Source organism: Eleginops maclovinus, chromosome 1 (genome assembly GCF_036324505.1).
Source record: "Eleginops maclovinus isolate JMC-PN-2008 ecotype Puerto Natales chromosome 1, JC_Emac_rtc_rv5, whole genome shotgun sequence".
Taxonomy (NCBI): domain Eukaryota; kingdom Metazoa; phylum Chordata; class Actinopteri; order Perciformes; family Eleginopidae; genus Eleginops; species Eleginops maclovinus.
Window position 1 is genome coordinate 10,628,485 of NC_086349.1, and position 24,347 is coordinate 10,652,831.

Here is a 24,347-nt window from a genome sequence, read left to right on the forward strand (position 1 = left end):
ACCTGCCCTTCCGGAGAGAGCGAGAGTTTTTTGTTTTTTTTTCTGTTGTGGCCGAATCAACATGATAAGCCCACAATTAGTATTGTAGCGTCTCGCTGCGGGAAACACACCTTGTCAGCGCTGTCATCTGCCCCTGTCAGACTACACGACTTTCAAAGTCGCACGATTGCTAGCCAGTTCACACTACACAACTCGCTCGGGAGTCTTGAAGTCGTTGTGGTGTGCACACTACGTGATTGAACGGCGACAGGGGGTCACACACAACACGATCTGTCACCAGGAGAAATCCCCGTGGAGTGTCTGGTCTCCAAACTACGTTTTCTCACGAATACACGCGAGAAGTGACACGGGAAATGACACCGATTTCGAACGTTATTACCTAGAAACTGTCAATAAGTTACGTTGCTTAAGCTTGAAGTTAACGTTAGCACATCAGCTAACGTTAACTTCAGTGAATTGTGTAGCCTAGCTACAACTTTTACAGTTCAAAATCAGGTTTCATTACAGAGAAGGCAGCTAAAAGGACTGCGACTTTGCAGAGCTGGATAAAAGGAGCCAGCAGGGCAGCTGCAGCACTGTGATTATGTCAAGCAACTACATCAATTGGAGGACACTAATAACTCATTAAAACAAATATTTAAATCAGTGATAAATGCAAAGCCTGTATTTGCTGAGTGAAGTTTATATTTTCTGTTGGGGGCTAACCCCAAGCCTCCAATTCAGAACACATCTGAGAGCTTGGTGACCAAGTAAAATACTACTACTAATAGCTGTAGTATAATATGGCCAGATAACTGGTTCACAAAGACTTTACAACAGGTTGTAAATATTCTATACAAGTAGGCAACATCTTTATTACCTCATGAATGACTATATACAGTATAACCTTCTCCAGTCTAATTCCTGGGACTCACACAATCCCAGAGTTAAGCCACAATCCATTCAAATGCACTGCACCAGTGTTCAGTTATCTTAGTATGTTTTTATAGCAGTAAAGAATGAAGTGTATATGTTACTTAATTCTGATTCTAATAATTCTGTAAAAATAAGAATATATATGTGTGTGTAAAATGTTTCTTTTGGAGACAGCTCCATCTTTGAACTCCTTTATAGTGTGAAAAGGAGAACAGTAATAATGCTTTCATTATTTGAGCACTTACAACAATGCCTTATAAAAAGCTCTAAAACATTATCTTTAAGGCCCTTTTTCCAGTTTAGAGCAATAGCCCCTCAAATGTCTGTGCACGTCCATGGTTCTTAAGGTGGTAGTAGGCGGACTTAGTAATTGTTTTAATGTGACTGTTGAAATTCAGGTCAATGTAGTTAATTTGTCTCACAGATCCACAGGAATGGCCTTGATCTCTCGATTACAACAGTTTTTCTACCCTCTCGCTTTGAGGAATAATCTTCTCCCATTGGTTGGTGGTTCATAGGCGTGTCCGCGCCTTTTAGCGCATTGTTGATTTAATCAGATCTTCACATGATTTAATAAGATCTTCAGTCGCCCACAAAGAGGGGCGTAACAAAATAACATCCTTTATAACATATTTTATAGCACTTCTTTGGCTAGGCAAATTAAACACATAGAAACATTTGATATATTGATTATTCTCATAGGATCCAAGACCTTGATTAAATCTAGGGGTCTGACCTTGACACAAAATAGATTGAGAACCAGTGATGTGAATTTAACGATAACGATGTTGCTGCTCAGCTTTGGCATAGAGACATCAGCTGACTTCTCTGGTGGAGATTTTTCATTGCTTTAAAAAACCATGTCAACTATTTACACATTTTGCAGTGGAACATACCATCATCAAATGTTATACCTATTAATCCTATTCAGACTGACACTGCTTACACTTTGTTTCTGTTTAATTAATTCTGAAGGATTGCAGATTAAATGAACATAATAGGAAATATATTATTAATTTGTTTATTGTACAAAATAATAGAAGTTGCCTTGATGCCTTTTTTTCTTTCTTTGTGCTTGTGTTCAACAGGTTACATGAGGATGATGATGATGATGATGATGATGATGATGATGATGATGATGAGGGTGACCATACATTAAAATACTCACCACTGACCTATCCCGACCCACCCTCTTTATAAATCAATTAATTCAGATGTTCAAACAATGGCAACCACAGATTTCAATGGTTCTTTCTCTCTGAAAATGCTTGACTGCTGTCCATCTAGCTTTTCGACAGCTTCCCTTAACTGCCCTGTACACTTTTCACTGTAGGCAACCCGTGGTCCGAAGATCAGATCGGAAATTGTCTTGTTATCTTTACTCTTGGAATGCAGCTTTCTGTACAGCTTGTTTAAGTCCTTCATCAAACTAAAAGTCTTGCAGGCTCTGAGTTCGAGTGGAAGATCACCAGGCTCTTTGTCCTGTTGCTTTCCAAGCTTCACCACCCAGAACTGAGCCAAGCCGCTGGTGCTCTTGGCATGGCTCGCCACCATGTTGAGAATCAGGGGGTAAAGGTCCTGAGCTGCAGCTGGGATTGAGGGTTCCTGAAGGGTTGTGTTGGGTGTAGAGGCCCTGGTCCGTAAATGAGTCTGAGAGAAGAAAACAGATTTTAGTTTTTGTCTTCGGAGTAGGTCAGGAACACAGATATTATTTAAGCACCCCCGTCCCAAAAACAAAGCAGTGGTTTGGTTTTCTGTGCAATTGGCCAAGTACAACCAACATTGAAAACTGTCAGGAGCAAAGTAGGAAGTCAGGTATAGTATTGTAAAGAGCAACAAAGTCAGTGAAGGGTCATGGCAGATCTGTTCTATTGTTAAGGTATGAGGATGGTGTAAATAATACATCTTCAAATCTCTACCTGTGGGCAGACGATAAGCACTCTCTGTGCAGTCATGACCTTTTCTGCCAGCCAGCGCATGGGTCCCAGCTCTGCGATCTTCCCCTGCTGCCACATGTCAACTGCCACGCCGCATCCGCCATGCCCCTGCAGGAACTCTGCCAGGGTCACCACAGCCTGCTGGAAGGCTGAATTAACAGCAGGGTAAACCACCAGGACAGGGACGGGAGCAATGGGAGCTGTGGGCAACCTTTTGAAAACCAATGAGTTGGCAAAGTTGGCTCCAAAGTATTTATCTGGAGAGTAAGGAATAATTAATTGGATAAAGAAAAGAAAAGAAACGTATTAGTCTACTCCTTGCAGTTGTTCCATGAATTTACACATTTGACTGCGATACAATGGTATTTAACATTACACCTGACTAGTTGTTTCGTGTCCACATAGATTCCTCTCAGATCATGCTGAGTCTCTCTCAAGTATAACTTTTCCACTCTGAGGTACGAATGTTTGCCTTGTGCATGATTTGAACCATTTTAAATTCAACCAAGTATTTATATTCAAGGTGTTTTAATTGGATAAAAAGTGGGTTTGCTTGATATCTTGAAGTTCTTCAATTTACAATTCTTTTTTTTTTTTGTAAAGACGATCTTAGATATTTACAGCACTGAACAGCAGTGTCAAACCTTTTATATAAACTTGAGGGAATTTCTGATTTGCTTGTGGTGAGCCCATGTTTGATACATTTCAATACTGCCGTCATACAACCTTCAAATCTAAAAAGGTAAGCATGTATCCTTTGCAAGATAACATGACTTTTAGCCACTAATGTTAAACTGAGCTTATTTACCAAATAACAGATAGGTCACTTTAAATGGGTCAGATTTTTCATATATATATTTCAAAAGTGATGTACTTACAGATTATGGAGCAGGTAATCAGGATCATCAAACCAGCGATTCCTCCGATAATGGCAAACTTTATGCTGGTGGAGGTGACAACACCAGGGACGGTTTCTTTTGTTGTGTCTGCACAAACAAAGACATTTAACTTTATGTGAATATAAATTACAGAAACATATGCTTAAAGGTATCGTTTATGGTAGTATTATTATTTTAAAGTAGTAAACGATATGCACATACATATTTGCATATCTGAAGTCACATCAGAATGTTGTATAGTATCTGAAGAAAACAGAAAACAAGGTTTAAACATTTTAATAATCTTCAGTTTGGGCTGCCTGTAAAGACAACATAGCGTCAATAGTTCAATCAAAACAATTCCCTCTCTCTAATATCTTGTAAAAGAGAAAAACATAAAACTGCTACCACTGATAAAGTGTCAAAGAAGAGGAACTGTTTCTTGTGTTGGCTCTGCACAAACAAAGACATACACTAAAAACCCTTTTCTCACTTAAATGTATGTAATTGTATTAAGGGGATTTATTAAAATATTGCTTAAGGTAGAATTATAAATTGTAAAGTATTAGAATTATATGCACATCCATTTTGGCTCTTCCGACGTTTGTGTAATACCTGAATAAAACATAAAACAACGTTTGAACATTTTAATAATCTTCATGCCTGTAAAGACAACATAGTGTCAATGGTTCCTCCAAACAAGTCGTTCTCTCTCAAATATCTTGTAAATACGAAAACTAAAACTACTTCCTCTGATATAGTTTCAAAGAAAAACACAAATAAACGTACGCGGTTTTGAACAAGGTATAACGATTCTGGTCCATTTGTTAGGGTTGCCGCTGTTTACTTGAGGCACTGGGATATTGGCAGCTTGGAGGAAGTTGCTGCCACAACTTGCGTTGAATAAATAATGAAACCATACCTAGATTTGAAGAGATGTTAGAAATGTTCTTTACAACCCTTTTATGCAGTCATGCAGGCAGACAATCATTGATTAAACAAACAGAAATATATAATTCAAGATTCCATCCATGATACCTTTGATCCTGTTAGGTTTGCCTTGGTCAAAACTGGGTTGTATTGACAATGGTACGTTGGTGAACCCGAATTTATGAATCGAGTGCCTGTCAGATATTTCAGGCTGGCTGCAAAGAGACATTAAATGATCAGTTTAAATAAAAAACAGATATATTGTATTTGTTCTCTCATCTTTTCCATTTTTTTAACGTCACAATATCATATCAAAACATGCACTACTGTACCGTCATCACTAACCCACAAGCCTACTTATTGTTGTTGTTTAGTCCTAGCAATATCGCTGGGTTTGTTGTCTTTACACAGCATGCCACTGTGTATGCATTAGTTGTGTAGAGTTGGTTTATGTTATGTTTAATCATTCGTGGCATTAAAGCCCCTATTTAAATATTTCTGGTGTGCACTGCCTTAAATCATCAATTAGGGTTGTATTTTATTTTCTCTTTCTGTACCAGCCTGTGTATGGTAGCTTTAACCAGACTAAATATCTGTTTGTGAAATTAAATGAAGGAGTTCCTGATACATTTGCTCTGTTTTTTATAAACCAAAGTGGGGGTAACAACTTGCATTCTTTTCAAAGAAAACCAGTAAAAATATGTTGGCTACTTTCTTTTATAAAAAATATATTTCATAATCTATTATTAGATGAAAGCCAAATAATTCCCTTGTGTTAGATACATTGGGGTCTTAAAGTCATCAACCTCAAGTGATTTGACAAGATTTTGTTTGGAAAAAAATATGTAAAGAGTTGTTTCCTACCATCAACGCTGATTGCCCAGCTTATGTTCATCATATTATTTCCTCCAACTTTCACCAGCTCCCCTCCCAGCTCCTTCAGGAAGGATGGAGAGAAATCACTTTCAGGAGCGGGCCCTGGCACAGGAAACAACGGTGATTGCCCTCCTTTTTGTTATCATGTATTCATTCATTACTCTTAACTTCTTAAATTGGTGGGTTATAATTCCTCTTGTTTCATCCTGACTCATGTCACAAAAAAAGTTGAAAGCTTTGGAGAGTACAATTAAATCAAACTGTTGAAGTAGCTTCGAAGACTGCATTGGCATAAAACTAGCACTGTTTTTGATATCATCCGCAATAGTGGCTTGAAAACCATCATTATATTATTAACGTTTGAGTTCAGTATCCTCATCCATAGAATGAAAAACACACAAAAACATACCATTCCTTATTTGTTTATGGCATTCGACTTTCTGCAAAGAAATTACAGAAATAGATCACTTAAATTACATTCAAAATAAACTCATAAACGATTTGTGCATCAGCCATTAGAAGTCGATAACTTACAATTTCATGTGATGTCACCTGTGCCGCCACAAAGAAGAACACAATCAGTGTGGCTCCCCACATCATCAACAGCAGGTTGGACCTACAAAACAAACAATAAAAAAGGAGGCGCGTTGAATTACATTTTTATTAAATATGAAAATAGGTGATCTTTACACTTGAAAAGTCCTCAGCATCTGACTTACAGACTCCTAGGCGTTGATGGGTGATCCGTCAGTGACACGCTGGTTATAAATACAGCCCGCTAAGCCCCGCCCACTGCCAGAGGCTGATTTTTTTTTTTTTTTTTGGGCTGGAGTTATATCGGTAACGGTACATTCCCCTGTTTCATTGAGGTACGTTTTGCTTTTCTACTGATTCATTCAGTTATCCGCGTCTGTGTTGACGTTCAGCTACTCGGGCACCACCTCGGTGTAAATAAAAACGTTAGTTCGCAAAGTTACATTCAGTTGTTCTCTGCAACACCGTAACGTTAAACTGCACACGACCCAATGTAATGGTTTTAAGTCCCTGCAATAAGTCTTAACACTGCTGTAAACATGTACTTACTGTCTCTGAATATTTCCAATACATTTTAAACGTATTTTTAAGCGTTTGACACATACACATCAAGCATATGTGTCATATATAAGATATGTAGACCTTTGACTGTTAAACTGATAAGCTAACGGTTGCGAAATGTCCTTCATCCTAAATAGGCTGACTCAGACAAGCTCAAAACAAGTTTGTGAAAGTTGGGGACATCTTGTTTTTTCCACATTAACATTCCACATGTTTTAGAGTAGGTTTATTTCGGTTGTTTATCGACTTGTTACTGTTGTTGACTTTTCTGAGTTCAGCTGGTCACTAAAAACTGCTAGTGAGTGGTTACTGGTTTATTGCTCTGACAGTCCTCACCTACTTATCTGCATTGTCGTGAATGGGAAAACCGAACACTCTCTATTTGAACTAAAAGCGCAATGAATAGCCTTCCAATAAAATATTTACAGGAACATAACGTTTATTGCAGCCTTTGCTCTGTAACCTTTAAGACATGGTTACCATTGCTTTCCCGTTGTTAAAATGTAAGCATTTGGTACAGTAAGGAGAGAAACTTTAACCTCTTTTCTCAATTAATAACTGTCTCCAAGTGAAATATTTCGAGTTGATTTTAAAAGTATAAGTGGAGACCAAAATAAGGTCAATGTGTGGCTGGAGAAGAAATGTCGACCAAAGGCGTAACCCACCATTTGCATACTTACAGGGTCAGTAAACAAATCAGCACATTTTTCTACCTCAATGTCAGATGTATGTCACCCAGTTCCAGCTTGCCCCCTCAAGTGCATCATTTAATGTCTGTTCTTCTGATTTACAGTGAATGAAAAAAAACCTTACACAACCAGGATGTTGTTTTTGGCCATGTCAGGCCAAACTGGTGCCCGGCGAGTTGTGACTGCAGCTCGAGGGAAATTTACGAAGGATGGCAGATGCCGATTTACTTGTTTGCCAGAACTTGTTCACAGGACTAGAAACCAGTCCTCCTCAAACCATCACAGATGTTTAAGTACCACAGCGAGTCACTGGAATGCTTCATCATCACCGACAGCCAATCAGAAAACCCCATCCTACAGCTATATCGTTGTAGGGGCAGGGTCAGCGGGCTGTGTCCTTGCCAACCGACTCAGTGAGGACGCCCATGAGTCTGTGCTTCAGCTGGAGGCTGGGCCTAAGGACATGTTGCTAGGCATCAAAAGACTCTCATGGAAGATCCACATGCCAGCTGCACTGACCTACAACCTCTGCGATGACAAGTACAGTAGTTCATTATTTCACGTGGACTAATCTATAAAACTGCTTTATTGGCCCTGTCATTCATTACTACACTCTACATTTTATTTTTAAGAGTGTGCAAACAAAAGTAACTTAAACACAAACAAAGAAAACATGTAACTGACTTGATGGGACTTATTTTTACCGAAACATTAGAAAGAAAGAGGTAATCCATCCATTCCAGAAGGAAATTGTAATAAGTGAGTTTCTAAAAATGCACCAAAAGGCAAATATGCAATTCTTACCGCTTGGAAATGCGGTAACATTTTTTTAAATGGAAAGTTATTTCAACAAATCTTGTGTGTGTCATATTGGTGCTTAATTCATCATTTTGATAACTTTCTCAATATGGTAACATGTTATTAAACTGTTGTTGTCCAGGCACACTGGTTCCATTTTGATGGCATGCTGAATTTCTTCTAATTTCTCCTCAGGTATAACTGGTACTACCACACTGTACCTCAGGCTAACATGGACAACAGGGTGTTGTACTGGCCGAGGGGCCGCGTCTGGGGCGGGTCCTCTTCACTTAACGCCATGGTGTACATCCGCGGACACGCTGAAGACTACAATCGCTGGCAGAGAGAGGGGGCCGACGGCTGGGACTATGAACACTGTCTGCCTTACTTTAGGAAAGCTCAGTGTCATGAGTTGGGAGAAAACAAGTACAAAACAAAGTTTCTAAGGGATTTTTTTTTCATATGACCTATATTTACAAAATGTTGGATGTATAAAAAAGGATAGTAGGGAGCCCTCACACTGGCAGTGCTAGTGCTTCAGTCATACAGACTAAACTAGCTTAGAAATGCGTCCTGGCTGGCCACTTTATTTTAAAGGAAATGTGCAGAGGATACCTCTTCACACAGAACCTGGTCTCACAAGTTTCAAAGGTTACATTTTATGCGTTACAGATCAAATTTTGGCACATGCAAATGAATTATAAAGAGTTGTGTGGTCTGGAAACAAATATAACAGGGAAGTAGATATCAAAAAGGCGATGCATTTTCCCAACTGTTATTGTAAAAGATAATCAGATTGTATGGTTTTATGTAGTAAAGTTAACGTGTGACTGTAATTATCATGCCATGCATTCACAGGAAGCTTATCCTGCAGTGTTAGATAAACATAGTAGCGCCACTGTTTACCTCATCCCCAAAGCAGCAAGACAAACACATACTCAACACAGATCAATGCCAAGCCTGATTGGTGTTAGTACTCAGGTGTTGTGGAGTGGCAAGGTTCACATGCTTGACTTTGTCCATCATTCATCCAGCATGAGTTTACTTAAGCCTTAAAGAAGCCGCCAAGGAAACATTTCCAAAGCTATTTATTTTTGGTAAATCTGCTTTCATTGCATTCTTATCCACCAGAAACAGTTGGAAGTTCAGGTTGTGCTCATTTTTACATTGTTATACTTTCATGTGTCAAATCTCAACACCATTGCCATTCATCAGGATGCACAAACTTTTTCCTAAGAGAGATAAAATAATAAATCTACGGGCCAAAAGCATCCATTTCATTGTATTTTGGGTTTCTACATATTTAAAGGGCAATGTACCTCATCAAAAACATCCGACGGGTCAAATCAATGGATTTCAATTGAAAATAATAATAAATAGAGGAACTTTTATCATCATTAAATGTGTGTTTCTTGTGTGACCCTGTACTGTAGGTACCGGGGAGGCGATGGACCTCTTCACGTGTCCAGAGGGAAGACCAACCACCCCCTGCACAAAGCCTTTATTGAGGCGGGGCAGCAGGCAGGATACCCCTTCACCGATGACATGAACGGAGAGCAACAGGAGGGCCTGGGCTGGATGGACATGACTGTTTACAAAGGTAAGAGGGAAAAGAAACTTATATTTGTACATCTTTAATAAACCAACACTTAAATATTTCCTACATCTCACTGCCCAAATCTGTCCAGGGAAGAGGTGGAGCACAGCCAGTGCCTACCTGAGGCCCGCCCTGGGGCGACCCAACCTGACAACAGAGGTTCGCTGCCTGACCACCAAGATCCTGTTCAATGGCAACCGAGCCGTGGGTGTGGAGTACACACAGAATGGAGAAAAGAAAAGGGTACGATTGATACAGTTACAAATCATAATATGTAAAATGGGGAATATAAAACTATGTTTAGAAATGAGTAGCTCAACACTTTTGAGCTACTCAGTCTGAAGTATTTGCTAAAATTCTTTTTTACAGAAAATACATCATTTTTATTATGACAGTCCCCTTGTTTTTTTCTAGCATCGTGATGTTGATATTTTTTTGGCTTCAATTATCTGCTGATCTTTCATCGGATAGCATTAATGTAAACTCTTGTTCACATTGTATTTTGTTTCTTTTCAGGCGTTTGCAGAAAAAGAGGTGATATTAAGCGGAGGAGCCATCAACTCCCCTCAGCTTCTCATGTTGTCTGGGGTGGGAAATGCTGATGACCTGAAACAACTCGGCATCCCTGTGGTCCAGCACTTACCAGGTATATTCTTAGCACTTAGAGATGCAAGCATTTTAGAAACCCAAATTTAAAAAACAAAAATGGTTTTAAAAAATGTAGACTTGAAGATGCATAGATGCATTCATTTTTATAGAGTTTTTATACACATGAGAATGGAGGGATTGATTTTCACATCATCATGCTCCCAGCCCAGCCCTGGAATGCATTGTATTAAAGGGGGCCCTATTATGCTAATTTCCAGGTTCCATAATTGTTTGTCTGCCTCTACTGTGACATTTTTACATGCGTTAATGTTACAAGAACTGCTTTATCTTTCTCATACTGCCTGTGCTGCCACGCCTCCTTTCATCCCATTCACATGCATAAACACCTACACAACACACTACAGGAAACCTAAAGAAAGCACTATAGGGCATCTTTAAAATGCCTTATTATTCCTCTCTGCTTTTCCAGGTGTTGGCAGTAACCTGCAGGATCATTTGGAGCTGTACGTCCAGCAGCAGTGCACCCAGCCCATCACCCTGTACAAGGCACAGAAACCTTTCCACATGGTCAAGATAGGCCTGGAGTGGCTCACCATGTTCACTGGTAACCAAAACACACACGTTGTCCTAAAATGTTATGCCAAAATTGTGACTTTCTGTAGGTTAACTGCATTTCGCTGAATTTGAAGTAAATATATCTTTATCAGGGCCTTATCTGTTATTTCCAGTATCCAGTGCTCAAAGAAACAAGATGCTATCTTGCTACTGGCAACAGGAGAAACACATAACAAAAACCCTTCTGTATCTGCTCATCTCCAACAATAATCTGTTGTAAGAGAAGGTTTTACAAGACAGAGATAAAGGTTTCATGACCAAGTGATCAGCAGTAAAACCTCCCTGCAGCAGCCATGCCATTGTTATCCAGGAAAGAGCTCAAAGTTCAAATAACTTCAACTTGTCCTCCATTGATTAAACAAAATGTGACCAACGAGATAACAGCTTAGCCTTCAGGGACACAAGCAACAGGGGCGGTAAACATAGAAACAAAGCTGTGAATCAAAAGGAAATTAACCGTCACGTAATGGCAGATAAAAAATTGTTTGTGGCGTGTGCAGACGTGATATATGTATCACATAGAGGCCTACAGTCAGACTCACCAAGAGACAAGACAAGACATATCCACCACCTCTTTATTACCCACACAAGACAGATCATTTGTGTGCAACCTCAAACTTACCATGATGACTGTCCTCTAGGTTATGGAGCAACAGCCCACCTGGAGAGTGGAGGGTTCATCCGCAGTCGTCCACACATCACACACCCGGACATCCAGTTTCACTTCCTGCCATCGCAGGTTATCGACCATGGGCGAGTTGCCTCCAAGATCGAGGCATATCAGGTGTGTGGTTCGGTTTGTTTGGTTCTGTCTTTGACTTCACTGCGTATGTGTAGCAGCTTTCAGGATTTATGAACATTGTTTTATTTTATTAAGCAGGAAACTGTGTGTGCTAGGTATTTTTCAACAGTGTGTCATGGAAAGCATAAAGTGATGCAAGCACAATATATCAGACTGAGCGGCCTGTCACGTATTGCACGTGTGTGTGTTTATTCAGTCACCTGCCAGGGAAAACCACATGCACTGCATACATTAAGTTTAATAACAGGAGCTCCATGGAATTACCTGCGAGTCAGCATACTGATGCTGTTTATTGCTTTTCCATAGAAGAATACCTGACATGAGCGAGATAAAAAACCCAATACATTTCTATTGAAGTGTTCCAAAAGGTGTGTTTCTGTGTGCAGGAATCATGATTGCAAACATATTAATATTGACAATAGCGTAATGGGGACGTAGAATATAGAATATTGTTTGTGCAACACATAATAGTTGCTTTACTTGCGCCGCTTATCGGTTTGAGTTTTCTGAAAGTACATTTTGAACTGCGTGGTTGCTCCTAATAAAACAGAGGAGTTTTCGCTGCACAACAAAGGCTAAAGTATTTTGCATTCGCCTCACTGTCAGTATGGGTCTTTGAAATCCTTGAAACTTAGTCAATTTAAGGGGAAAAAATCAAGGTCCTGAAATAATTATAAATCGACATGGGTGATTAAAAGTACTTGATTTCGATATTTTCTCTGTGACCTTCTCTGGGACTCCTAGATGGTATAAATAACTCTCTGTGTTGTAACAGTCATAAACCTTGATCCTTGTATACGCAGATATATTGAATTTCAGGGAATTAGGCCTGGTAACTAGTGTTAAGGACGTTTTGGAAACCCTGGGAGTCTACCTGTGCAGTACAAATGGAGTCTATACCCAAAACATCCAGCAGTAATAAGTGTCTCGGTGTTGCAGGTTCATGTGGGACCGATGAGGAGCACCAGTTTCGGGTGGATGAAGCTGAAGAGCGCCAACCCTTTGGATCACCCCATTCTCCAGCCCAACTATCTCTCCAACGGTAAGATTCAAGCCACTGACTGTCAAGCACCGACATCATCAAAGGTTTGGAGAACTTCCCAAAAGAGCATGCCGTCTATGAGACCTGCTTAGTTATGGTTGTACTTTATTAAATATCTTTCCTTGATCCTTCCGCCTGAAGGCCAAGCTTTCATTTAGAATGTGGAAACTGATTTTAAATACTGATAGTAAAGCCTGGTCTTCTCTTTTATCCCCTTTCAGATGTTGATGTGTTTGAGTTCAGGCAGTGTGTCAAGCTCTCCAGAGAGATTTTTGCCCAGAAGGCCTTCGAACAATACCGCGGTCCCGAAGTCCAGCCTGGTCTCGAGGTCCAATCCGACTCCGAAATCGATGCTTTTGTGCGGCGCAAAGCTGACAGCGCCTACCACCCATCCTGCACCTGCAAGATGGGCTCGCCGTCTGACCCTATGGCCGTGGTTGACTCCAACACGCGCGTCATGGGGTTGGAGAGGCTTCGTGTGATCGACGCCTCCATCATGCCCAGCATCGTCAGCGGCAACCTGAACGCTCCGACCATCATGTTGGCGGAGAAGGCTGCTGACATCATCAGAGGTCGTCCTCCTCTCGCCGACCCAGGGGTTCCCGTGTACCGACCGCCGACACTCGACACACAAAGATGAACAGAGTGAAGGGTAACAGTAGTAAACAGCTTGTTGTGTGTTGGATCAGGATCATCGGCTGATGAGTAATGGGAGTGTGTTGCGCCTAATGTGCACACACAAGGTAGCATCAGGTGGATGTGTCATCACTAGTTAACAATAATAATATAGGGCTGATCTGTGCTGTTTTAATTCAGAGCCTAAAAATACTCAATTTTAGCAGTTTAGTATCATTGTCACTTTCTTACTTTTGTAATAATTTTCGTCTTATTCTTAAAATTACATTTGTATTTAATTACATTAAAGCTAAAATGAAGAACCGTTTCCCCTCAGGTTATAAGGTCAGCCATGTGCTGGCACTTCATGAATGAAACATAGTTGCGTGGAAAGATGCTAAGTCACTGTGTACATTATAGAAAAACTTGACCTAAGTTGCCTGGCATTACCGTGTTAACACTATATCAACTTAGAATTTGTTTGTGTGTGAAGTTCACAGATTTTCCATATGACGTGGTGCTTACCCTTACTATGCTTCTCTTACTCAACGATGCCCTAACCCTCCTTACCATAAAAAAACACTTCAACCATCACACTAATTTCCTGAGAATACCCGTGGAGTAAGTTTCATGTAATTAGCAACATGACATTACATGTTTAAAAAGGCTTTCAACAACACTTAGCTTAAACCACTATAAGTCAAATGTTGACAGAACCGACTTCTTTGTTCTCATAGTGCCACCATTCGTGGTCAGCCTCGGTAGATTATATCTTTTTTGGCAACATCCAGAGTGTGGCATGAGTGATCATTACTCTTGTCTGGCTGTTAATCAGCAGGCTGTCAGCTCAAACAGCCTCAGCCGCACGTTTTCTGGTTTGATCTGCTCACCGTCACCATGGTAACATTCCCCTTCCTTCCTGGTATCTTACTGATTCAACAGTTCTAGGAAATGCGGCTTTTGTTGGTTTGTTAGGCCTGTTGTAATCAAGCTAAGGGGCTTTTTTCCAGGCTGAATGACTTGTTTCCAGGAACATTTCTGGTAAAAGTCCAAATCACATGAGTTTACGTCAACTAGGAATTTCTTTCATTTATGACAGGCCTACAGACAACAGTCCTTTTGTAAACCCCCTCACAAAGCAGTGGTGGATAGTAACAGAGTACATTTACTCAAGTACTGTACTTTACCTGAGTAGTTTCAGTTCATTCTACTTCATGCTTCTAGATTTTGCAAGCTAATATTGTAATTTTTACTCCACTACATATATTTGACAACTTTAGTTACCATTTTTCATTTAGCTTATTAAGTAATTCAACATCTAAATGAATTATTAAATAAACTATGACATATAAATAATTATTTAAGTTAAAATATGCAGCCACAGTATATAGAGCAGTTCAAATTATCTTTACATTTACAAGCTGTGAGAAACCGTGAAGCACACATTAATGCATCAATAATCATAATCCTGTAATTAATTTGCCTTAACACAGTATGAGTACTTTCACCTTTAATACTATGTATTTTGTATATTTTGATGACAGTACTTAAGTACTTTTACTTAAGTAAGGTTTTAAATGCATTACTTTTACTTTTTAACAGAGTATTTGTACAATTTGGTATTGCTACTTTTACTTAACCTAAATACAGTATGAAATTCAAATGGAATCTTTTGAAGATAAATAACTATTATTGATAATACCATATGTGCCTGTATGTTGAATTACTGTTGATACTGTGTTACTGATATACATTTTAGAATCAGCTTACTAAAAATTGTCCATGAAGTGCTTATTTTACATGTGTGTTTTTTGTTTTAAGCTGTGCTGTGAGTGCTAATTACAGGAATTCCAATGTGTCCTATTGAGCTTTGCACTATACTCTATACTATGAAGTAACATTACAGTGTTTACATTATGAGCTGTGCTTACTAAATGTTGGAATCATGTGTGTCCTAAAGAAGGATTTTTAAGGGAACATTATCGTGAAAGTTCTTTATATTTGTAGTCTTCCAATAATGATTGTAAACAAACACAAGAGCCAGCCTAACTTTATCCTCTTGACTTTATTCAGTGATCCTTACAAAAAAAATCTCAGCAGGTTCATTGTCAAGATTTCAAATGTACAAAACAGTGTTTGATTTTCATTGGTACAAAATCTATAAGGTACTAGAACTTATGCTACAAGTAGATAGAGCTATATTGTTTAATTTCCATACAACAAATGGGTAGAAAGCTGATTTTTTTATTTTTACAAACACTGTACAGATTGTATACATGGACATCTGTACGGCAGGGGAACAGTACCAAAAAAAAAAGTCTAAATGCAACTGAATAGATGAATAAACAGCAGATGATTATATTTTCTGGTGTTGTTGGCAGTAATTAAATGATCAAACACTGAATTACAAAAATGTTGGGTTTGTTCTGTTAAGAATGATCTGTTTTTTCCATCACAGGTTCTTCCTAAAGCATGTGAGTAATATGGCTTTTAACATGATCTTAATTACTCTAAACATTTCTTTTTAAGTCAGCATAGTTTGGTTGCATTTACACAAAATGTATAGATTTTAAATGTATTTCTTAACGTTGGTTGGTCAGTTCTCACTGGTTCTTATTCACCTGTCAGTCAAACACTGAGCTGACTTGAGTTTCACAATTAAAACTTAAAACGTTCTTTTTTTTCCTCTTCAATTTTGTGTAAATGCAGCCTCTTTCTCTTAGTTTCCCTGACATTTTGACCAATACATCCGGAAAGTGAGGTAATAACAATTAGTATGACCCATTCATTCTTAGTTAAACACAATTTACATGCAGCTGGTAAAGTCATATTTACCAGCAGTGTTGGCCAATCAAGGAATGAGCGCATTTACAGGACATATAAAGCTCAGGTTAAATGGAATGTTTATTCACTATAAAGTGTATGCAAGAAAATAACTTTTCAATATTGGCATGAACCATTTTGTCATTATTGTACACAATAATCCACATACTTTTTGACAAGAAATAAATAATGGAAACAAATCTGGAATAATAATTGAATATTCAAGTGCATGTAAATGCACTTAATGATCTCTTGCTTTTGGTTTTATATTTGAAGCCCTTTGGTTGCACAGATCAAACATGCCCTGACAACAGTATTAGATTGAAGGAAACAAAAAAGTAGATTGCCCTGCAGCCACAAACTGTTGTAGTTTGTAAAAATACACCTGAAGACCTTGTTGGCAGTGGTAGACAAAAGACTAGATGCTTTTTACATTAGTTTTATCTACAAGTAGGTTATGTAGGTTCCCTTCACAGACAGCCGCTGTTTTCGACGTGTTGAGCACTCACATAAGTGTTGAAAATAAATAGAAATAAAAGGCAGGAGCTGACATTAATCATTCCAGTCAGAAACACACATAAATAATAAAGAATAATGTTTTATGAGAGTTCTGGTATGGCATTTAACCGTCAGTGAGTCACATATTATATATCTGTCAAACCTAGAAATCTGTGTGTGTAAATTGACTCATCATGTTCCCAAATGAATGCCGAGAAATTAATTTTTTTTCAGGTGAAACTAAATAGCCTGGAAGCAAAGCTTTGAGCGACGCAGGCAAGAAACTCGGGATACTTGTTTTTCTTGTCTAGATGATTCATTTACAACAGATTACCACTTGATGCCTCATGCAGCACGTTTACATACCTGTCTAATGTGCATCATCCTTCTTTATGCCATTGACAAAAAAAACCCTCTACAGCATGATCTGACTCATGTTTGTCCATTTTCATATCGGTCTGGGTTAGTGAGTCTTTGCATATTGTGGATGAGTTTGTAACAATGAAATGGTCTCTCCTCACGGTCTCTAAGGAGCTCGGATAAAAAATAGGGGCGCTACTATGCTTATTTTAAGGTGTGTGGGAGAGAAATTTCCTATGGAGGGAACTTTGGGATGTTAGCCTTTGCAGACCACCTACCTGCAGAGAAACCTATATAACACACTACAGGAATGAGAAAACCCAAACAAGCATAATGGGGCCCCTTTAAAGATCATAAAGGAAACAGTTTACAAACTACAACATCTTCCTCTATTTTAGGGTATTTAAAGAATTCAAGCAAGTAAAATGTTGGTACAGTAAAGGGTGGAGAGTATTCTATACACACAGTTTTTGTGTTTCATATCAATGTGCAAAACAGAAGGATATGCCTGAGGACAAAGTTTTTATTCCATGATATGTGATCTCCTTTCCAAGTGAATTACCGAGACGAGCTATGCTTAACCCTGAAACACCTGGACTCAGATCAGAGTGTAGCGCTGGACTGACAATGGCTAAAACAAATGAACAAAAGAAAAATATAATTAGTTTTATTCACCTTTTATGTGTTAATTCAAGACATAGGAGGCCAAAATGTAATGTGAGTGACCAAGGTCTGTTATCGTGACCATCAAAGGTTTTTTTTATAAAATCACACGTTATATATATATATGACATGAATCTCCCATCTGAAAACAAGGACTTAGGACAAGACATTTTGCAGCAGGACAAAAGCAGCTTTGCAAAGACAGCATCACTCTTTCAAACATCAGTATGACACTCTGTTTTACAGTGTAGGAATGCTGTTCATGTTTAAACATGGTCCCACAACTCCTCAATTATGTATCAGAACAATCCTGCTATTGTTCACTCAATATGCAAATCCTCAAATCAAAGTTTCAGCTTGATTTTAACAACAATGAGCTGTAGTACAGAGCCAAACAAATACAAAATGTGAATAACCAAGCACATTAACTCCCAGTATTTTACCAAGCTGTGCAGCTATTTTTTAAAGTACATTTTTGGGCAAACTAACTTTTATGAGCTTTTGGCTGGCTTTGCGAGGCTGGCAGGTTATTCTGTTTCAAACCACCGTTAAAAAAAACACCCTCTAAGGAGTATCCTGAATTCCTGCTAAAGGAGGGCAGGCTGGCGAGGAGATGAAGTCTCTCTGGCTTCAATATTTGCTGACTTAATCTCAGCTCTCCCATACAACCATATGTTTATCTCTGCGTCTCCACTCCACAGAAAGAGAAAACAAGGCACTTTGTTCTCTTATCCCTCCGTATTTTACATTTTCCGCAGGATTCTCATGAACTGAGACATCCCCTCACGGTGGATTGGTTGTCGAAATTCAATTGAAAAAACCTAAATAATCTAGTGTGAGCCGCTGCTATAGGGATGTGATGCATATCATCTCATCTGTTAGGTCCTCCTCGCATTTCAGAGCCACGCAGGGCTCCTCGTCGCTGTAGTCCCGGATACTGCTGTCTCTGAGCTGCGAGGCGGCCAGCGAGTCCGAGCCCTCGCTGCCCGTCGCCCCCGTGCTGCAGCTACCTATACTGCCATTCAGCAGGTTAGTGGCAGCACTCTCCATCTCATCGATGGTCATTTCGCAGGCGTCTGCGATTTCGTGTGTGGTAGCTGTCACAAACTTGGGGTCCCTTGCATATTTCCCCAGACCCTCGGAGATCAACACCTGGGGAAGTGAAATGTTAAATCACATCAGGGAATGGTCACAGTGGGGTCCAAGGTTGTTTTATTTCTGCGTTTCGACTGCCTGTCAAATCTAAGAATTGTTAAACTAAAAATGTAATGTTGGTAAATGACAATTCATTGGTGAACACTACAAATTATCAAGGGCTTATTTGGAATACCAAAAAAAGTGTTCATTTTACACTCATATATAGTGAGTTTTAAAACTATAATACTTCTACATATGTGTTAATCTTATCAAAGTGTTGTGTCTTCTCATGTTGGAGGGCCCTTTTTTTTACTCACAGCTTCGACCACACTGATGGCGCTGCCTCTCTTCTGCAAGAAGGCAGAGCAGCACTCTGCGGGGAGCTGCAGGTGGGACGGAGAGCGACTGCGGCTAGGAGGACCATCTTGGCCGTCTGTATACCAAGAACTTCTCTTCACCGCTCCGGGGAGGCTACCCACGCTGCCAGGACTGCGCCAGTCCACCTGAGTACACACGCACAAACACACACACGAATATGACTTTGTTGAAAAACGGACATACTAACACTTGCAAACAAAGCAAGCATAATTAATTCCGACTATCAATTACTTTTTTAAAGGGGCCTATTATGCTCAATTTTAGCTTCATGAGTGTATTTTCTCCTTCTGCTGTGACATGTTTACATGCTTTATATTCAAAAAGGGCTTAATTTTTCTCATACTTTTCACCCTCTGTCTGAAACCAGAGCCCAGTCTGCTCTGATTGGTTAGCCGGTCGGCTCTGTTGTGATTGTTCAGCTGCTTAGAGATGTCCCACCCCTTAGCCTATCACGTACAATGTGTTGGAGAGCTAGCCAATAGAAGCATGATTGTTACATAGTGCAGTGTATTGGAAGTAAACAAAGGAGTCTAAAGTTGAATCTAATCTAATCTAATCAATGAAGGCGTATCAGCAGGGGGGAGTGTGTGGGAGAGAAACTCCCTCTGGAGGAAACTTTGGGATTTTAGCCTTTGCAAACTTTCTATTCACAAAAACCTATATAACACAATAGAGGAAAGGGAAAACCCCGCAAGAGTATAATAGGGCCCCTTTAAGACCTGTGAGGCTCACTAAAACCTTTTCTTTAGTGGGTTTACATCTCACCAATATTGATAAAACATCCCTGTTGCAAACATCTAAGGCAAACACTAGACAACTTGCGCTTTAGCTTTAGTTGAGGCAGACCTGTATGAGAGGTGTGTAGCAGGGCGAGCAGTCCCGGTTGATGGGCGAGGCAGGAGGCGTGACCCAGGAGCGGAGCGATCGCGTCGGAGATCGGCGGTGAATTCTGCTGGCGTCGAGACCAGCCACTGCCATCACCTGAGGGTCAAACAAAAAAGGCCGGCATTTTAGGTTAAGAGAAAAAACAGGTCTGGGACATGCTGTAGACGAGTGCATCACAATATCCACACATAAAACATGTGTGTGTACCTGTTGATGTACAAGGTGTAGTGGAAGAGCTGTGCAGGATGGAGAGAGAGGGGCGTCATCCTGACTGCTTCTTCGGCGAAGACACTCAAAATTGAACGTTGGTCTGGTGCAGGCTGAGGGGACAAAAGCTAGTTTAACAATTATATATAAATAATAATAGCACACATTTCACTTACTAACCTTTTCCCCTCGTATTAACACATTTCATTACAAAAAGATGCTTCTGAATAAAAGGAACACAACTTGTTTTAAAGTGAATAAATCAGTCTAGTTTATCAGTATTTGTAATACATTTTAATGATTGAGTTCACAATCGCAAAGGGCCAAAACACGTTCATCTCAATGATATAAAAACATAAAATCTTAAAGTATTGAATAATCTCAATTACATCCCGATCACTCAGGTTAACAGATATTCCAAAAGTAATAATGCTACATTTGCTGTGCTATTGCGTATCACCTTGAGGCGAGGGTAAGAGCCATCTCCTGGGTGACCGGCTGTCGTCTTGGTAGATGGGCTGTTGGTCATCGTCATAGTAACCATCAAGCTGTTGGTCACCCCTCGAAACCATGTGATCAAGGTCTGCTTCTGCATCACGTTGGTCCCTGTTGAACGATCTGTGATATCAAAAGTTTAAAGAACGTTACATCTTTTTCATTTTACTATGATGTATTAAGAGCCTCTGTAGATCATAATTCCAGGATTAACTTCATTAATTTACAAAAAAAACCTGTATTTACCCTTGGATACAGTATTAAGTAGATAAACAACCAAAAACACAAATATTGTTTGAGATAAGAGCAAACCTTATATATTCGCCCTAGCTATTTAAATGTAGCCCAAATAATGATTTCAGTGTTGTAAAAAAAAGTGGTAAAAAGAGAGAAGAATTTGCAAATAAGTTAAGATGTTGTTACTGGAGAGCATGATGCCAGCGATACACCATGAACTACAACTGATACATTCTGCATAAAGTATTTGTCAACGAGATAATACTTAGATTAAAGGTCTTCTATTATGCTATATTTGAATACAAAACATGTCCGTTAAGTGTTTTGCTCGAAACACCGAACACATCAACCATTGTAGCATGCATCATACCCCTCTATTTCAGCCCTGTTCCTGAAGTGCTGATTTTGTGACTGTCGCTTTAAATTTGAGCTGAGCTGAAGCTGGCCACGCCCCTTTGGAGCGCATGAAGCTCTGTCTGAAGAGAGACGTTTCTAAGAGATACTCAGCTAAACGCTGTCGTGATTAAACCATATTATGTTCAAACCCACATCAAGCATTATGAACACTTATTTTCTCAGTGTTTACCACTAGAACAGTGCCATCACATGTATCATACAACAACTCTAAGTCCCTCCTGCAGACATCCTTCTGAATATACAGACACAGAGCTGCTCGAGCTGTTCATTTTGGCAGCTATAGATATAGTCTTAGTCTTTAGACGTAAATGGTTATTAGTTTTAGTCTCATTTTAGTCCTTCATAGTTTTAGTCGACGACTATTCAAAACGTTTTAGTCCAGTTTTAGTCGATAAAAAATCATTACATTTTAGTCAACTTTTAGACAAAATGTTTTTTGCTCTCTTTAATCTTATTCAGCTAGGCAAATATAGGTATCTGAAATTGGAATCAAGGTGACAGTATCAAGTGTTGAAATTCGTAAAACAACATTTCACTCTGTTAACACTTACACTACTTAATACTACATCTCTGGCCTAGACTCTCACATTGATGTGATGCTGCTGTGCTGTCCTTGCTGATCCACTAAGGTGCATACTATCTATATATACTAATATCAAAATATTATCATTAAAATATAGTATATCAATAATATCAAGTTTAGATTTTGAAGATTTGAATTATGTTATAACACAATACAACTAGCCTATTGTATGCCTACCTGGCCTTAGAGATAAGAAAACATACAAAAATATCTTCCAAATAAATTGCAGTGTTATCTTAAAAAAACAACTAATTGCAGTGTGACTAGATAGTTATTGCAATGCAAGCCCAGCCAACATTAGCCTGGAAGCCAGGCTCATTCCTTTGCTACCGCAAACTGAAAACATTTTGCAAGAAAGGCTAAGCCAACATGGCTAGCTAGCAAATGTGCCACTAGTTGCCGACTGCCCAGTAATATTGACTTAACGTTAGCGAACTGATATGCTTAATTAGCATTAAGACTTATCGTGTATCGTTAGTTTACAGTTAGCTTATGTACCGTTGCAAAAAAAGCAGGATGGTGCGCCTTCAAGTGTCATTTCAGGTTGGTCGTATTCTTCCCAACTAATTGGTAGCCACATGGCATCTCTCCTTCTCCCGCAGTAACCATGCGGTGTGTTTTCCTTTCATAAATAAAGTGTTTCTATATATCTAGTCTTTTTTTCCGACCCAAACCATTTTGCGCAGAAGCCATGATCTTGTTATTTTCTCACTGTTTGGACATCGTCACTTGTAGCTGAGGGATGTGAGTGACGTGTGCAGATTCCCAGAATGCCAACTAATTCAACCAATGACAGGGATGCACTTTGACAGACAAGCCGGACAATTTTGGGAAAATAAAATATCTTGTATGTCCGATAGTCCACCATAGACACTTTAGTCCTGTCTCGTCTCGTCAACGAAAACAAAATATAGATTTCGTCATAGTTTTTATATTCAAATCTATTTCAAGCTTGTCATCGTCTCGTCTTAGTCATGTATAAAGGTCGTTGACGAACATTTTTCGTCATAGTTTTCATTGACGAAATGAACACTGGGGGGGATTCAGATCACTGACTGTATATTGGTTACAATAGGTTGGGACGTGTCACATGGGCGGGACGTTGCCAGGAGTTCAATGTAAAGCCAGCCCACATATTGCTTATGACATCATAACCGAAGCAATTCTGGATCAGCTCGTTTGTACCCACGTTTTTAGAGTTGTGGGATAGGAAGAAAAGAGAGACGGTTGTATTTTCTGACACTTTGTGAGTCTCCTTACACACTGGGGACAAATCTTTATGTATAAAAGACAGCAAAAATTGCATTTTGCATAATAAGGGACCTTTAAGTCACCTATAAAAGATATGCTGCTACACCAGGTTGGGCTGACAGCTGCTGTTACCTGTCCTTTGTGACCATGATGTCGTCTTCCTGAAACTCTTCCCCACTGAAGTACTCTCCTGAGCCTCGATCTTCATCGCTGTCTCCGCCTCCTGACTCCTCTCGACGAATGGTGGGGTAGAGCCCACTGCTGCTCTCTGACCTTTGAATCCAAACGTAAAACAACAAGGCAAATATTGATCCGTACAAATTTGACGATCATTCACATATAAGAATTACACAATGACTTTATTCACAGTTACTGTTTGTTGGAGATCTTATGCAGCCACATTATAACTGTGTTACATCATAAGGCCTCAAAGCATTTAAAAAAAAAAAAGAATACTGTGAAAAAAAACTAAAGTCATGCACATACCTAATGTAGGCCTCATAGTAGCGTGTCCTGCTCAGAGGAGAGGATGGGGCATTCAGATAGACAGGGTGATTCGGGAGCGGGACGGAAAGAGAGGTAGCATGCAATGAAAAATAGACAAACACAAATGAAAGTTGTATCTGTTGTATCGTTATTTTATATTATTCAGTCATTCTCTACTACATATAAACCTTAAATTGCCTGAGCTCACATTTGCTTGCTTACATTTCTACTCTAATAAATAAATTCCAAATAAATGGTAACAAAAAAAGTAGGAATTTGGGTACACCCTGCCAGGAGTTATGGGAAGAGTATCATATGATGCAATTTTTTGTGGTCATACTTTCGGGGTGGTGATTCAAGATGGGTTTCTATCAAAAATGCCTTTTTCCCTTGTTCTTACTCATAACTAAGATTATTTTCAGCTAATTATGTTTATGTCATGGATCTGTGAAGATTAATTAAGAATATTGAATTATCAACCAGCCCGACAGAACAGTATATCAGCTTGGATTAGACATACTCGCTTTAC

At 39.3% G+C, this 24,347-nt stretch overlaps 3 protein-coding genes across 6 annotated transcripts in view; 1 reads left to right on the forward strand and 2 right to left on the reverse strand.

The window, feature by feature from the left end:
* Window positions 1-1,920: 1,920 nt before the first annotated feature.
* LOC134865697 (uncharacterized) lies at window positions 1,921-7,485 on the reverse strand. Of its 3 annotated transcripts, none has more exons than XM_063885368.1 (10): window positions 7,445-7,485; window positions 6,071-6,152; window positions 5,946-5,976; window positions 5,525-5,638; window positions 4,769-4,875; window positions 4,520-4,652; window positions 3,953-3,994; window positions 3,731-3,838; window positions 2,835-3,109; window positions 1,921-2,565 (listed from the first exon to the last, which is right to left on the reverse strand). In XM_063885368.1, exons 1-10 carry the CDS (start codon window positions 7,468-7,470, stop codon window positions 2,134-2,136), a joined length of 1,350 nt encoding a protein of 449 aa, XP_063741438.1. In that variant the 5' UTR covers window positions 7,471-7,485; the 3' UTR covers window positions 1,921-2,133. The 3 variants fall into 3 exon arrangements, with proteins under 3 accessions (XP_063741438.1, XP_063741446.1, XP_063741454.1); XM_063885376.1 differs by lacking the exon at window positions 7,445-7,485 and adding an exon at window positions 6,256-6,484; XM_063885384.1 differs by lacking the exon at window positions 7,445-7,485 and having other exon boundaries at window positions 5,525-5,597; window positions 6,071-6,158.
* chdh (choline dehydrogenase) lies at window positions 6,348-16,073 on the forward strand. 2 transcript variants are annotated; one of them, XM_063885358.1, is made up of 10 exons: window positions 6,348-6,405; window positions 7,425-7,860; window positions 8,314-8,544; window positions 9,552-9,718; window positions 9,807-9,958; window positions 10,232-10,361; window positions 10,794-10,928; window positions 11,581-11,723; window positions 12,681-12,783; window positions 13,005-16,073. In XM_063885358.1, exons 2-10 carry the CDS (start codon window positions 7,454-7,456, stop codon window positions 13,421-13,423), a joined length of 1,887 nt encoding a protein of 628 aa, XP_063741428.1. In that variant the 5' UTR covers window positions 6,348-6,405; window positions 7,425-7,453; the 3' UTR covers window positions 13,424-16,073. The 2 variants fall into 2 exon arrangements, with proteins under 2 accessions (XP_063741428.1, XP_063741418.1); XM_063885348.1 differs by lacking the exon at window positions 6,348-6,405 and adding an exon at window positions 6,413-7,314.
* cacna1db (calcium channel, voltage-dependent, L type, alpha 1D subunit, b) overlaps window positions 15,463-24,347 on the reverse strand; it is a 67,195-nt gene continuing 58,310 nt past the window's right edge. The window contains exons 43-49 of the mRNA XM_063885395.1: window positions 23,819-23,845; window positions 23,465-23,605; window positions 20,810-20,967; window positions 20,350-20,462; window positions 20,104-20,238; window positions 19,197-19,382; window positions 15,463-18,894 (exon numbers count right to left, since the gene is read on the reverse strand). Coding sequence (XP_063741465.1) covers window positions 18,589-18,894; window positions 19,197-19,382; window positions 20,104-20,238; window positions 20,350-20,462; window positions 20,810-20,967; window positions 23,465-23,605; window positions 23,819-23,845 — 1,066 coding nt within the window. The 3' untranslated portion in view covers window positions 15,463-18,588. The remainder of the gene's footprint in view (window positions 18,895-19,196; window positions 19,383-20,103; window positions 20,239-20,349; window positions 20,463-20,809; window positions 20,968-23,464; window positions 23,606-23,818; window positions 23,846-24,347) is intronic.

Excerpts from the sequence above, each read along its gene's own strand:
- LOC134865697 (XM_063885368.1), bottom strand. The coding sequence starts at position 7,470 with ATGGCCAAAAACAACATCCTGGTTGT. Across the intron at positions 5,639-5,945 it reads CCATAAACAAATAAGGAATG|GGCCCGCTCCTGAAAGTGAT; the intron begins GTATGTTTTTGT and ends TTCCTGTGCCAG. Across the intron at positions 3,839-3,952 it reads GACTTCAGATATGCAAATAT|ACACAACAAAAGAAACCGTC; the intron begins GTATGTGCATAT and ends TTGTTTGTGCAG.
- chdh (XM_063885348.1), top strand. The coding sequence starts at position 7,254 with ATGTGTGGCTGGAGAAGAAATGTCGACCAAAGGCGTAACCCACCATTT. Across the intron at positions 11,724-12,680 it reads CCAAGATCGAGGCATATCAG|GTTCATGTGGGACCGATGAG; the intron begins GTGTGTGGTTCG and ends TCGGTGTTGCAG. Across the intron at positions 12,784-13,004 it reads GCCCAACTATCTCTCCAACG|ATGTTGATGTGTTTGAGTTC; the intron begins GTAAGATTCAAG and ends ATCCCCTTTCAG.